This window comes from Erithacus rubecula (genome assembly GCF_903797595.1).
Source record: "Erithacus rubecula genome assembly, chromosome: 26".
Lineage (NCBI taxonomy): Eukaryota > Metazoa > Chordata > Aves > Passeriformes > Muscicapidae > Erithacus > Erithacus rubecula.
The window spans coordinates 3,411,348-3,425,822 of NC_136678.1; the positions used below are offsets into that span (position 1 = coordinate 3,411,348).

The following is a 14,475-nucleotide window of genomic DNA, read 5'->3' on the forward strand; positions in this document are numbered from 1 at the left end:
GTCTTTTGAAGCCATCCGTCAGACAGAGGGACCTGGCTGTGCCTGCAAAGTTCGATTCTGAAAGTTGTGATTTTCCCCCTGTTTTCACCACTGAGGATGAGTGAGATGGTGCTCCCACATCCCTGTCCTTGCAGGCATTCCCCAAAGATTCAGCTGGTGATTGGATGGTGCTCCCACATCCCTGTCCTTGAAGGCATTCCCCAAAGGTTCAGGTGGTGAGTGAGATGGTGCTCCCACATCCCTGCCCTTGCAGGCATTCCCCAAAGATTCAGCTGGTGATTGGGATGGTGCTTCCACATCCCTGTCCTTGCAGGCGTTCCCCAGATGTTCAGCTGGTGATTTGGATGGTGTTCCCACATCCCTGTCCTTGCAGGAATTCCCCAGATGCTCAGCTGATGATCTGAGTGGGTGAGAGCTGGACAAGCAGCAAGGGCACACCAGAAAACTGGCCAGTGGCCATGGCTTTGGGTAGCCAAGAGCTCCTCATCCTTCCCCAGAGCACCACAGAACCCTGAGCACCAGGAGATGCATGAGCAGGCCCTGGGAGTGCTGATCTCCTCATCTCCACTGTGATGTAGCTTTTAAACAGGTGATATTTCAGGGCTAAGGTGTCAGTGGAAGCAGCTGAAACTACGACGTGGCAAATGTCCTAGGAGCTGTCTTTAAATCATGGGAATTTGTCAGCAAATAAACCATTTCCCGCGTGATTGCTTGGCAGATAGAGCAGGGAACTAACGCCTGGTGAAGCAAATCTCCTGCCCCTGCAGATCCACGAGCTCCTGCCTTGCAGGGCTCATGCAAATGCCCAGTTTGGGGCTGTTTTCCTCAGGTTTGGGTAGAGTCCAACATGACCAAGAAACGCCAGCTTGGCTTGTTTATTCCACCCCAAAAACCAAACCAGAGGGTTCCACCCTGAACCTGGCTCCTGTTCCTGACTGGGAGGGCTGGAGGAAGATGAGGGTTGAGCTGATGGAATTCCTGGTGGTGCTGCCTGTGTTACCCCTGACACCAACCCCAGCACCCATCAGATGTTTGTGGAGGGACTGTCCCTGCTCCCAGCTGGGCTCACCCAGCCCAAAAACACAGCAAGCCATGCTGGGTGCTGCCACCAGCACCCACAAGATTTGGAGATTCTCTATCCCAGCTCCCCACAGATGTGCTGGGAGCAATTTTGATTAACTCCTGCCAAAAGCCAGGACCAGGGTGTGCTGGGAATTGATTCTAATCCCATCTCATCCTCCGCTGGGGAAGAGCTGCATCCCTCCTCCGAGGGGGCCGCCGAGCCTCGTCACGCTCTTGGAAATTAATTACCAGCGCTGTAGAACGATGCACGACCCTGCTATTATAATCAGCAGGTCACTTCCCTTCTGTGGCCCTCATCTATTGGAGCTTGGCAGAGATTTATTGTCTCCAGGTTGGGAACAAGCCTCGGCTGTCTGCTCCTCATTGCCCCTCTGTGCACCTGCCTAATTCCCGTCTGGAAAAAAGCAGCTGGGGCTGGGGCAAGGTGCTGACAGACAGATGGACAGCCCCAGGGATGTCTCCTTATCTGCACTGCTCAGCCTTGGCACGGGGATGCAAATCCAGCCTCCACAGCCTGTGCTGTTGTGGCGGGTTGGATTTTGGGGTGTGAGCAGGATGGAGGTGGCTGAGGGAAGCTGAGGAGCTGTAAAGGAACAGCCCTGGTCCTGTGTGTCCCCTGGGTGGATGTGGATGGTGGCAGGGCTGTGACATCCCCACGGGCTCAGCTCCCCTGGACAGTCTATTACAGCTCCTCTTTTAATGGGTAATTATCTTGACAAGACAGAGTGGCCTGTCTGTGCCTTGGGAGATGAATATGGGGAAGGGCCTGAAGTTGAGGGGGAAGATTAATGGCTCCTGTCAATAATGTGGAAGGAGGGATCACCTGCAGGGCTTTGCATGAGTAATCTCCACCTTCCAAAAGTGTTTTTATAACTTTGAAGGATGGGCTATGAATTCACCTCCCCGATATCATCTTTTCCTGTCGGTCAGTTTGTTATCAATTCATTTTAGTGTCATGTTGGTGGCACAGGTCCCAGCATGGGGACCTCCAGTGCTGCTCCCTCTCACTGGAGCTTCATCCCATCCCCCACAGCAGGGAAGGAAGGGATCAGGTGTGAATCCCACCTCTGAACCCCACCTGGCAGCAGGGTGCGTCCCTGCCTGGTGGAGCTGCAGTCAATTTTGGCCATCCTGGCGTGGCTTTCTAGGCTGTGCAGCCTCTCCAGAGGAGGGAGGTGGTGCCCTCGGCTCCCTGACAAACCCTCCTTGGCTTTGGAGAGCTGGCAGGATGCCCAGCCATGCCTCGGGGCAGGGATGGAGGGGCAGAGGCCGGGGCTCTCCATAGCGGCGCTGCCCCCTGGGAGATGCTCTCTTAGCTGTAATTAACAGAATGCTGCGTTAATCGGTGTCTTCTGCTAAGTGATAAACATGTCTGTGGTCCCATTAATGGTGCTTATGACAGGGGGGAAGGCAGCTGTCACTGGTAATTGCCAGATCCTTGCAGGATCCTGCCAGCCGGGGAGGCTGTGGGGTCAGCAAGGCAGGAGGGTGACGAGCGGAGTGGGGTGACAGGAGGCTTTGGCAATGGGGTGAGGCACAGGCAGGCAGTGATGGAAGCTGCTTGGGCAGTCCTTGGCACCCCTGGTAGAGCCTGAGCTGGTGGAAACTCCCAGGAGATGAAGGAGGAATGAAACACTCAGGGGTGAGGGTAGGTCACAGCCCAGCCTGTGTCCTGCTGGGGGATCTGGGAGTTCAGGGATGGCACAGGGATGTGACATCCCAAGGGCTTTTGGAAGCACAGCAGGGTGCCAGCACCCACACTTTCAGAACCACCTGATGGGGAGGTCAGCTGGATGTTCCCCAAGGAATGTGTTTGGCAATGGGGTTGGAATTTCCAGTTCCTCCAGCCCAGGATGGGCTCGTTTGCAGCAGACACATCCTGGGGGGGACAGCTGGGGCACAGGAGGTGGAACCCCCTTCCCCTGTCCCCACAGACCGGGAGAGGATCGGCCAGGACTCCTCCTACGAGCAGGAGGGGAAGGTGCAGTTTGTCATCGACGCTGTCTACGCCATGGGACACGCCCTGCACAACATGCACAAGAACCTGTGCCCTGGCAAGGTGGGGCTGTGCCCCCGCATGGACCCGGTGGATGGCGTGGAGCTGCTCAAATACATCCGAAACGTCAACTTCTCAGGTGTGCTGTGAGCTCCTCAGGTGTGCTGTGAACTCCTCAGGTGTGCTGTGCCCTGGCTGTCCCCAGTGTGGGTCACAAAGCAACACCCACAGTTTATTTTGTGGTGCCATTTGGCAGCTGCTGCACCGTGAGTGCAGCGTGGAGGGAGGGCAGAGGATCAGCAGGTGAGGAAGTCTGAGCTTCCACATCTCCTGAGAGCCTTTGGAGTGTAAATCTGGCAGCAATCCTGTTCTCACCCTGCCTTCACCTGCTGTCCTGCCTTCACCCTGCCCTGCCCTCACCCTGCCCTCACCTGCTGTCCTGCCCAGCCTCTCCTCCTTCCAGCTCCTCCCTCCCAACTGGCACAGGTCCCACTGTCTCCTGCTGCTCTGCCCTTGTCTGCCTCAGATCTCATCTGGAAGCCCATCTTTTCCTCTGCCCTCTCTCCTTAATAAACATTTTCTGTCTGGTCCCCTTATTATTTCTATTTATCTCCACCCTCTGATCTCCTCCACAGTGTCTCTTTTATTTATTTTCCCCTCTCGCTTGATTCTTCTCTTCCTCGCTTTCATTAGTGTTTATCTCCAGAATTCACTTGATTTAACTTCTAAAGCTGCTTTTGCCCCTTTCTTAAAAGAAGCAGTGAGGGGGGAGCATCAAGCCAGAGCCCCCCTGGAGTCCATCAGCAGGGTGGGGGCTGCTGGGGGTGCCGTGGGTGCTGACCCCCCCCTTTCCTGCAGGCATTGCTGGGACTCCTGTGACATTCAATGAGAATGGAGATGCTCCAGGGCGTTATGACATCTACCAGTACCAGATCAGGAACTCCACCCCCGAGTACAAAGTCATTGGGCAGTGGACAGACCACCTGTACCTCAAGGTAAGGGTGTGGTCCAAGGGGAAGGTCCTGCAGGTTTTTCTTCTCACTACACAGAGTCTGGGAGCCCATGGGTGCAAAGGCAGGCAGCCAAAGGTGGCAGGGGCAGGGGGAAGGTGTCCCCTTGTGCCTCAGCACGTGTGACCACATCCTAGAGACTCTGGGTATGGGACAGGAGACAGGAGCCAGAGCAGAGCAGCTGGGGTTTCCTTAGTGAAGGAGGGACTTCATTTTGAGTTCCTGGTGTTGAATCTTCCCAAATGACCAATAGAAAGTTTCACCACCTCCCTCTCCCCATGCCAGCTTGGGCTGGGACCCTCTGTGGGATGCACTGATGGGTTGAGAGTCCAGATCCAAACAGGGCAGGACAGGGCATCCCCTGTGCCCAGGTGTGCCCTCAGCATGGCTGGTGCCATCTGCCCTGCAGGTGGAGAACATGCTGTGGCCAGGGGGTGGGAGCCAGCAGCCCAGCTCCATCTGCAGCCTGCCCTGCAAGCCGGGAGAGAGGAAGAAGCTGGTGAAGGGCATCCCGTGCTGCTGGCACTGCGAGCGCTGCGACGGCTACCAGTACCAGCTGGACGAGTTCCACTGCAAGCGCTGCCACTTCAACGAGCGGCCCAACGAGAACCACACCAGCTGCACGCCCATCCCCATCATCAAGCTGGAGTGGAGCTCCCCCTGGGCCGTGGTGCCCGTGTTCATCGCCATCGTGGGCATCATCGCCACGCTGTTCGTGGTGATCACCTTCGTGCGCTACAACGACACGCCCATCGTCAAGGCGTCGGGGCGGGAGCTCAGCTACGTGCTGCTCACGGGCATCTTCCTGTGCTACGCCACCACCTTCCTGATGATCGCCGAGCCCGACCTGAGCACCTGCTCTCTGCGGCGCATCTTCCTGGGGCTGGGCATGAGCATCAGCTACGCCGCGCTGCTCACCAAGACCAACCGCATCTACCGCATCTTCGAGCAGGGCAAGAAGTCGGTGAGCGCGCCGCGCTTCATCAGCCCTGCCTCGCAGCTGGTCATCACCTTCAGCCTCATCTCCCTGCAGCTCGTCGGCGTCTGCATCTGGTTCATCGTGGACCCGTCCCACTCCGTCATTGACTACGAGGACCAGCGGACTACAAACCCCCACTTTGCCCGGGGCATCCTCAAATGTGACATTTCGGACCTGTCCCTCATCTGTTTGCTCGGGTACAGCATGCTCCTCATGGTCACCTGCACTGTGTACGCCATTAAGACCCGCGGGGTCCCGGAGACCTTTAACGAAGCCAAGCCCATTGGGTTCACCATGTACACCACTTGCATTGTGTGGTTGGCTTTCATCCCGATATTTTTTGGGACGTCGCAATCGGCGGAAAAGGTAAGGGAGGAAGGGAGAGGCCTGGCCCTGGTCAGCTTGGGAATTGGGGTGGTGTAAGAGCCTAAAATGAGGGTTATGGAACTCCAGGAGGGCTCTTTAAAATGCTGTTTATTGTATCCAAATGATGCAGCAATTCACAGGTCGTGGGTGACGAGAGCCAAACCCACAGCCAGTCAGCCACAGCTGTGGGTTCGTCTGAAAGCTTCTTCTAGTTCTGGTTACAATACATTAAATACTTTTCATTACAGAGCATCTTAAAACATGACAACCAATCAATACCTATAGCCTATCACAACTACTAACATTACCATATTCATGTTACTATTTTCCAATTACAAAGACTTAGTACGTTACAGTTTAAGCTAGAAGTTGTTTTTCAGTTCTCTTGCAGTGGAAAATCTTGAGATCTTTTCTCTACTTGCAACATGGCATTTTTATTTGTCTGGGAAGATCTTTTTGCTTGGTAAAAACATCTTTTGTTTGAGGTGGATTTATCCTTTGTTCTAAGTCATAAAAGCCCCTTCCAACTCACTTGCTCTTTGCCTTCTTGGATACCCAGTAAGACTGGCTCAGCAATTCTTCTCTTCTCCATCAAAATTTGCTATCATTTCTATACCTTCTTCAGATTCTACACTCAAAAATCTTTCTGTTATACATACACATCTGTGAGACCTTCCTGTCAATTCTTGTCCTTCCCAACAGGGTGGGAAGTTCTCCATGCTCTGTTGGCCCCCCTGCCCCTTGTGGATGGCAGGTCCAGGCTGCTGCTGTGTGGGCTGGAGAGGGGATGAGTCCCCAGGGCAGTCCCCAGAGTCATGGGCACAATTTCTGCACAGAAAGGGACCTGGTATTGCCCAGACAGCCCCTGTTCCCAGTGCAGAGTTCCCATGGGAGCAAGGCCAGCCTGGATGAGATTCGTGCTCAAGTGTGAGGGATTAAGAACAAAGAATAAAAATCCCATGAATGACACCCAAATCCTTTTGCCTGCCAGCCAAAACAGGAATCATCTCATTTCTGTCAAACAGCTCCTGCCTGCCAGCCCAGCACTGCTCTGATGAGCAAACCTTGGAGCTGCTGGAGATCCCTGGGGTCTCCCAGCACCCAAACCCCTCTCTGGATCCCCCGAGTGTGTCCCCATGCTGCTGACACCATGGCTTTAGAACACACCTCTTGCAAAAGTTTGCTGAGGGAGCTTTTGCTGTGGACACCTGAGTTTGTCATGTCCTGGAGCATCTCTTCTCAGAACATCCATCCCTGAGTCTGCCCAGCCACCCCTGACCTTGGCTCAACCAAACAGCCCCACCAGGCCTTCTCTGGCTGGAAGTGTGAAGGAGAATTAAAGGAAATAAATGGAGCCTTTTGCAGCATTTCCATTTTGATGAGATGGCAGGGGAGATACTAACAAGAAAGCAGGTTTTTAAAGAAATTATTGCAAAACAAAAGCTCCCTGAAAGCCTCCTTAATGTGCTTGGCATACTGTGGGTAATAAAGATGGAAATGATAATGATTGTAGATTATGCGCAAGGTTGCTCACCTCTTCACTGCAGCTTGTCACGGGATAATTTAGGGCTGCTGAACGCTGCCTGTCAGGCAGAGCTCCACAATAGGCTGTGCCTCTCGTTGGGGGTTGTAATGCACAGGCCTGCTCTGTTATTAGGCTGCTAACAAGCTGATTAGAGGCGGAAAAAGTGATGTTCAAAACTCCCCTCGGACGCGGAGCTCTGTCTCACAGCCCAGCCCTGCTGAGCCAGCCCGGAGGGGCTTTGGGATTCCAGCCTGGAGATCTGCTCTGCTGATGTGGGAATGAGCTCTGAGTGTCCCCTGGACATGGGAATGGGCTCTGAGTGTCCCCAAACCATGGGAATGGGCTCTGAGTGTCCCCTGGACATGGGAATGGGCTTTGAGTGTCCCCAAACCATGGGAATGGGCTCTGAGTGTCCCTGAGCCATGGGAGTGGGCTCTGAGTGTCCCCAAACCATGGGAATGGGCTCTGAGTGTCCCTGAGCCATGGGAATGGGCTCTGAATGTCCCCAAACCATGGGAGTGGGCTCTGAGTGTCCCAGGCTGTGGGAATGGGCTCTGAGTGTCCCTGAGCCATGAGAATGGGCTCTGAATGTCCCCAAACCAGGGTGTCCCCAGGCCATGGGAATGGGCTCTGGGGGTCCTCAAGCTATAAAAATGTGGTTTTGAGTGTCCCTGACCCACAGCTGATGGGTGATGGATGTGCTCAAATGAGGCTGCAGGGAGCAGATGATTTGGGATCCCTCAGTGCTTTAGTTGTTGGTTTGCACTCTTGGGGAGAAGAAGGTTGAAAAGGAGCTGTTGCACATCCTGCATGGATGATGTGGCTCTGAGTGTGTCCTTGGGGTGACAGCTGGTGGCACTGGCACTGGCATCACCCACAGGGAACCCCCAATTCACCATGGGAGGGATCCCACCACCTTCACCCCACTGCTGTGGGACTGAAGGCTCTTGGGCTCCGTGGAGTCTGAACCCTTGGGAAAAAAAAAAATCCAGGAGAATTGTCTGGGCTGTTTCTGAAGTCCTGAGGATGCCACAGGGCAAACCCACACCTGTGAGCCCCTGGCACTTCTGCCCTGACCCCAGCTGAGGCTGCAGGGCTGCAGCCAAGGCTCTGCAGGAGTTGATGATAATCCCCATTTCTACTTTTATTTTATTTGCTTTACCCCGTGCCCACAACTTTGCATGGAGGTGGCACATTATTGTAACAAGTCCCCCAAGCCTTTTCTGAAAAGAACCTCTTATCCCCGCCGATCCCGGCGGATTACAGGAATAGCAATAACAGAGGATCTAAAGAAAGAGACAATTTCCTGAGCTGATAAGGTGGCAGCAGAACAGTGGAGTCATTGTCTGCTTCCCTGTTTATCACATTTGCTTTTAGCCAGGGAAAAGAGGGAGAGGGAAGGAGTGAGAGGGACTGTCCAGTGGTGTTTGGAGTGCTGAGTGGGTTTGTCCTTCCCCAGCACCCACCACGGTGCAAAACCCCTTGTGGAAGGGCCAGGCGTGGATTGAGAGTGGGAACAGCTTCCCATTGATGCAGAAATTTAATGTCTGGACAGGCACAAGCCTGGGCTGCTCCCTTGGGCAGGATGAGCTCATCAAAGCTTGGGCAAAGCTGGGATTGGGGCTGGTGTGGGGTCATTTTGGGTAACTGCTGTCCCTTATTGCCTGAGCCAGGGCTGGCTGTGCTCTTTGATCCAGCCCACGAGGCAGCGGGAGCTGGAAGTTCCTCAATAAGCACAGCTCACACCTCCCAGGGCTCTGGAGGAAGCTCCAGTGTCATTAGTGGAGGGGCAAAGCAGAGTCCTGGGCTGGAAGCCAATTAAGAGAGTAGGAAGTGAAACTGTGAGAAATGGTCATTTTTTTTCACAGTGGCAAAAGGTTAACTGAGCAGAGCTCCACGGCTGTGTGGAGTCTCCAGGCTAAAAATATTCCTGTCTGAGCTGGTGAGGGGTTTGCTGTGGTGAGATGCAGCTGCAGAGGCTGGAGGGGGCAGAAAATGCTTCCTGCAAACACATCCTGGGGGGAAAGGTGCCACAGGGGCTCTGTGAGACCCCAAAAGTGCTGCAGGGGGCAGAGAGTGGGATGTGGAGCTGGGGCTGGTGCCAGTGGGGTCTCAGCACAGGGAGAACTGGCCTGGGAGAGAGGGGGAGCACACATGGAGGTGTCTGAGCTCAGCTCAGCTCAGTTCAACTCTCTCCCTCCTCCCTGAAACGCCCCCAAGGCACAGGGATGGGGGGACTCTGCAGAAGCACAAAATATGGAAATTGCTGGGTTGGCAAGGGAAGGCAGGGAGAGGAGGGGTGCTGAGTTCAGCTGTGCCCCATGGGTTCACTCTGTGTTGGTCCTCAGGCAGGGCTTGGGGTGCCTGGAGTTGGGGTCTGGGTGTTTCCCTCATTCCTGGCCAGTCCAGGACACCCATGGCAGAGCCTGGAGAGTTGGAGTGGGGGGAAAAAAAAAAAAAAAAAAGGAAGAAATAAAAAAGCGCACATATTCTGGCACAGAGATGTGTTTTGACTTTGCTTGATGAAATGACATTTTTATTTCCAAAAACTGCCTAGAGAGAGAAGGTGGAACAAACAAACTGGCGCGTGTGACAGCAGGAGGTTTTATTCTGGGGACAAACCAAAGCTTTTCAGTTGACTCAGAACAAGCTTGGTGGCATTTTCCCTTCTGGGCCAGGTGCTGCTTGACTTTGTGGGGTCACAGGTGGGACCTGTGGGTTCTGGAGGGGTCCTGGAGCAGCTGTGCCCCACCAGCTCTCACTTTTGGGATCTGTGCAGAGCCTCTGCCTCAGAGTGTTCTCTCCTCACCTTTTCACTTCAGAAAGCCTCAGGTGAAATGTGTGCCCCTGGGGAAATGGGAAACCATCCTCTGGCTGCTGTTACACCCCCCCAGGCTTCCCTGGCTCCTGCAAGTGCTGCCTCCTCACAGGACATGAAATCCCACCTGGGAAACACCTGCAGGGGGATCCCTGGACACTGAGTCACAGGTGGAGTTCAAGAACTGCTTTAAGGCTCCCTCTAAAGCCTTGACCTGCACACAAAGTGTGCAAAGACATCTGGAGACCCAGAGCCCCCTCCCTGCTCATCCCCAGAGCCTGATGGAGAAGGGGATGCTGGAGAGGAAGGAGCCAGGTGCTGGCAGAGCAGGGATGCCCACAGAGCAGGGAATTGCCCTCCCAGCCTCCCCAAGAGGTGAGATGGACAGAGGGAGGGGGTCTCTGCCTCTACTTGCCACCTGCTTCAGATGCCCCGGCTTGAGAGGAGCCTGCCAACTGCTCTCCATAGAAAAATGGATTATTCTACAGTCAGATTAATGGGCTTTCATTTTGCAAAACATCTGTCACTGTTAGTCCTGGACAGTGAGCGTGAAATTAGTTTTGACTGCAAAAAGGCAGCGTCGGTGTGTAATATGTGACTTACATGACAAGAGCCCAGGAGTCAGCTGGGGAATGGGAATTACCTGTTGAAGGGAGAAGGGCAGTGGGGTGTGCCATGGGATCAGGTGTCCTTGCTGTGCCCAGCACCAGCCTTGCAGCTCCTGCCCTGAGGCTGGTGGAGCATCAAACCCCATGTTGAACACTCAGCACTGCCAACATTCCAGAACTGCCTCCCCACTGCATTCATTTAACTCCAACTTTCCCTTGTTTCCCCATTTCCTCCTTTCCCTTTTGTCCTGTTTTGGAGGACAGGTATCTGCCAATAAAGGCAGGAGTTTCTCTTTGAAATGGAGAATGTAAACCCTCTTCCTGCAAATTATTATTATAATTTTGAAATTAATGGGCTCTCAGGCAAAGATATGGGAATTAGGAATAACAGTTCTTTACTAGGAAAATTAAAGTAGAAATACAGTATTACAAAGAACAATCCCAAAACACTGCCAGAGTCAGCATCCAAGCTGACACCCGTCAGTCAGTCAGGGTGGTGGCACAGTCCCATTCAATGGTGGCTGCATCCTCCTGCAGGGGCAGATGTGGTTCAGCTGGAGCAGTGCTCCTGGAGAAGGTGCAGTTTCCTCTGAAGGTGCAGGGATGATGTGGAAAGGTCTGGCTTTCCTCTGGAATCCAGTGGGAAAGGTGCTCTGGTGTTCCAAATCTCAGTTTTTATCTGGGTAGGAAAGGCTTGGCTCCTCCCCTGGCTGGAGCATCTCCCAGTGGGATGATGGAATTTTATCAGTCATGCACTGGGACTCACTGGCCATGAACAGGAGATATCTCCTGGAGGGAGGATGGGCTGTGGGAAAGATAAAGATGATTGCCCCAGCTGGTTTAAAGATGGCCCATTAGCAGATAATGTGTGCCAGGAGATAAAGATCACTGCCACACCCGGTTTTAAACAATGTCCCATTAACAGGAGGTAATTCCCACAGAGATAAGAATCGCTGCCACACCCAGTTTCAAACAATGGCCCATTAACAGGTGATACCTCCTGGATGAAGGGTGGGTCATGGGAAAGATAAATATGATTGTCCCGGCTGGTTTAAAGATGGCCCATTAGCAGAGAATATGTGCCAGGAGATCAGGGTCACTGCCCCACCCGGCTGCAGCAGATGGGGACATTTCTGGTCACATCCTGTATTACAGCCCAAGACACCTTTTGGAGCCCAGGGGCTTGGGGCAGCTCTTAGCTGGTGGCCTTGTGTCTTGCAGATGTACATCCAGACCACGACGCTCACCATCTCGGTGAGTCTGAGTGCCTCGGTGTCCCTGGGCATGCTCTACATGCCCAAGGTGTACATCATCCTCTTCCACCCGGAGCAGAACGTCCCCAAGCGCAAGCGCAGCCTCAAGGCCGTGGTGACAGCGGCCACCATGTCCAACAAGTTCTCTCAGAAGGGAGGATTCCGCCCCAACGGAGAGGCCAAGTCGGAGCTCTGTGAAAACCTGGAAACACAAGGTGAGGTGGATGCTGCAGGGGCTCCCAGTGCGATCCTCTGGGGAACTTAAACACAGGGAACAGGGAGAGCTGAGCTTCATTTGCACATCCCTGGGTCCAGTGGGTGCCACAGGGGGCAGGGGGTGAGCAGAATTGGCAGCTGTGGTGGTGCCCAGGGAGGGAATGGGCACATCCCTCACTCCAGTGGGTGCCACAGGGGGCAGAGGGAACTCAGGGTGAGCTGGGCTGTGGTGCCCAGGGAGGGAATGGGCACATCTCTGAGTCCAATGGGTGCCACACAGGGGCTGGAGGAGCTTGGAGTGACCAGGGCTGGCAGCTCTGCTAGTGCCAAGATAGGGAATGGACACATCCCTGACTCCAGTGGTTGCCACGGGGGGCAAAGGGTGAGCAGAATTGGCAGCTGTGGTGGTGCCCAGGGAGGGAATGGGCACATCCCTGAATCCACTGGGTGCCACACAGGGCTGGGGGAGCTCAGGGTGAGCTGGGCTATGGTGCCCAGGGAGGGAATGGGCACAGCAGAGCTGCAGGGGGACGTCAGCACAGCACCGAGGGGACATTTTTCACTCTGTCACTGCCGGGTCACGTATCCTTAAATAAACAACAGAATAAATAATTCACAGGGCTTTGATACGGGCAGATCAGCTACGAAAACATCGCAGCTAACAAATAGCTCTGTCAGCTCCAATTGCTTCTGCTCTATCTAATTGTTATCTGGGAACACCAGTTGGAACCTGCAGCAAGGTTCCCCTGCCAGCCAGGCACCATCAGCTGCCCGTGTCCCCTCCCTGTGGGCTCCATGGGGACATGTTTGGGCCACTCAGGCTGTGCCAGCTGTGCCAGCACTTGCCCATACCCTTGGCTGGAAGGTATCCCTGTGCCTGCTGACCCTGTGGTACCTGGGGACCTCGTGGGGGTCTCAGCAGAGCGTTGTCCCCACCAGGGGCAGTGGAACAGAGCTGCAGGGAGTGGGGATTTCATTGCTCTGTGGCTTTTGCTGTGTCTCCCAGTGCCACTCTGGGACATGTGGTGGCTTTGGAGCCACTGCTGCCTCCTCTCCTGGTGTGTCTGAGGGCTGGGGAAGCTGGGGGGTGGCACAGGGCTGTGTCCCTGTGGCACCCTCTGGTTGAGGGGCATCCAGGATGATTGATTTTGTACCCAGCTGGGACCCCAAAACCCCTTGGGACCCCATGGTTTGTCCCAGGCTGAGCTTTGGGAAGGCTCAGCAGCTCTGGGTCTGTCTGCAGGAGGTTGCTGAGGGAACACATGTGGTTCCTGAGGCCACATTCCCACCGCTCATGGCACATCCTGGGTGCTCTCTTTGGGGTGAAGCCCCTTCAGGACCACCCAAAGGGGCTCAGGGAAGGATCCCACTGTCCAGATCCCTGAGCAAACCCTGCCATAGCTCTGCTGTCACCCCCTGGCACAACCAGGGGAGCAGGACACGGGGCAGGAGGGGAAGGTGGCCCTGCTGATGGTTCTCATGGGCTCTGTGTCTCCTTGCAGCACTGGCCACCAAGCAGACCTACGTCAGCTACAGCAACCACGCCATTTAGCTCCAGGAGCTGCTGGCAGGGACAGAGGCACAGCACAGCAAGGTGGCAGCTGGGGGACACACCCCAGGGGAAAAACCCCATCAACAGCAGCAAAAAAATCCATAAAAAAAACACTGAAACTCTTCCAGTGCCCACGGTGGCAATGCATGGCTCCCACAGAGGGACAGCGAGCGCGGGGACGGAGACGGGACAGACTTCAGCAAGTTTTTGGGTTTTGTTTATTTCTCCTGTATTTTGGCAAAAAAAAAAAAAAAAAAAAGGGAGAAAAAAATAATAGCCCCAACATTTTCCCTTTTCTGGAATTTGTGAGATTGTTTGTGGTTGTGCAGAACCTTCTGTTTCCACTTTTTGTTTTTTTTTAATCCTCCGTTTTCTTTCGTTCCTGTCTTCCTCTGTCCCTCTTCACTCTCTACCCCCATATCCTACCAAATTCTGTATGTTGCAAAAAGGAAAAATAAATAAAAATACTTAAAATTTACATTTAAAGAAAAAACAGACAGCAGAATAAAATAAAATAAAACCTAGACTGTGTTCAAAGTGCTGATTTCTATAGGTGGTTCCTTAATGTATGTGATGACCATATGGATTGAAATATGTCTGCTTTATGTACTGACCAGTCAAAAAACAAAAACACACAAAAAAACAAAGTTCAGTGCCTGGATGTTTATGAATTATTCGATGACTGTGTAGAGCATGATCATTTTTATACGAGGAGATTTCTAATAAAAGACCCTGGTTTTGCACTCGGCGTTTGCTGTCTCTTGGTGACTTGGTTTTGGGGGGTGCCAGGGAAGGTTTTGGGAGAGGTCAGGGCTTGGTGTTCTTCCTCTGCAGGCTTTTCTGGAGATCCCAGGCAAACTGAGAGAGAGGGGATGGAGCAGAGGGGAGTTTTCCCAGGGCTTCCCACACCTTCAGGCAGCACTGGAGGGGTTAATTTAAAAAGTGTGTAGGTGTGGCCATGGGAACATGATTGCCTTGGCTTTGCTGGGTTGGGGGGTGGACTGAAGGGTCTCAGAGGGTTTTTCCAACCTGAAGGATCCTGGGCTGACAAGGACCAACCAAAGCAGCT

The 14,475-nt window shown here is 53.7% G+C and overlaps 1 protein-coding gene across 3 annotated transcripts in view; it reads left to right on the forward strand.

The window, feature by feature from the left end:
- The window catches only part of GRM4 (glutamate metabotropic receptor 4), a 36,525-nt gene extending 22,371 nt beyond the window's left edge, over positions 1-14,154 (forward strand). For all 3 annotated transcript variants that reach the window (XM_079327257.1, XM_079327256.1, XM_079327258.1), the window contains exons 7-11: positions 3,018-3,218; positions 3,938-4,074; positions 4,499-5,434; positions 11,607-11,853; positions 13,357-14,154. In XM_079327257.1, coding sequence (XP_079183383.1) covers positions 3,018-3,218; positions 3,938-4,074; positions 4,499-5,434; positions 11,607-11,853; positions 13,357-13,406 — 1,571 coding nt within the window. In that variant the 3' untranslated portion in view covers positions 13,407-14,154. The remainder of the gene's footprint in view (positions 1-3,017; positions 3,219-3,937; positions 4,075-4,498; positions 5,435-11,606; positions 11,854-13,356) is intronic.
- Positions 14,155-14,475: the final 321 nt, after the last annotated feature.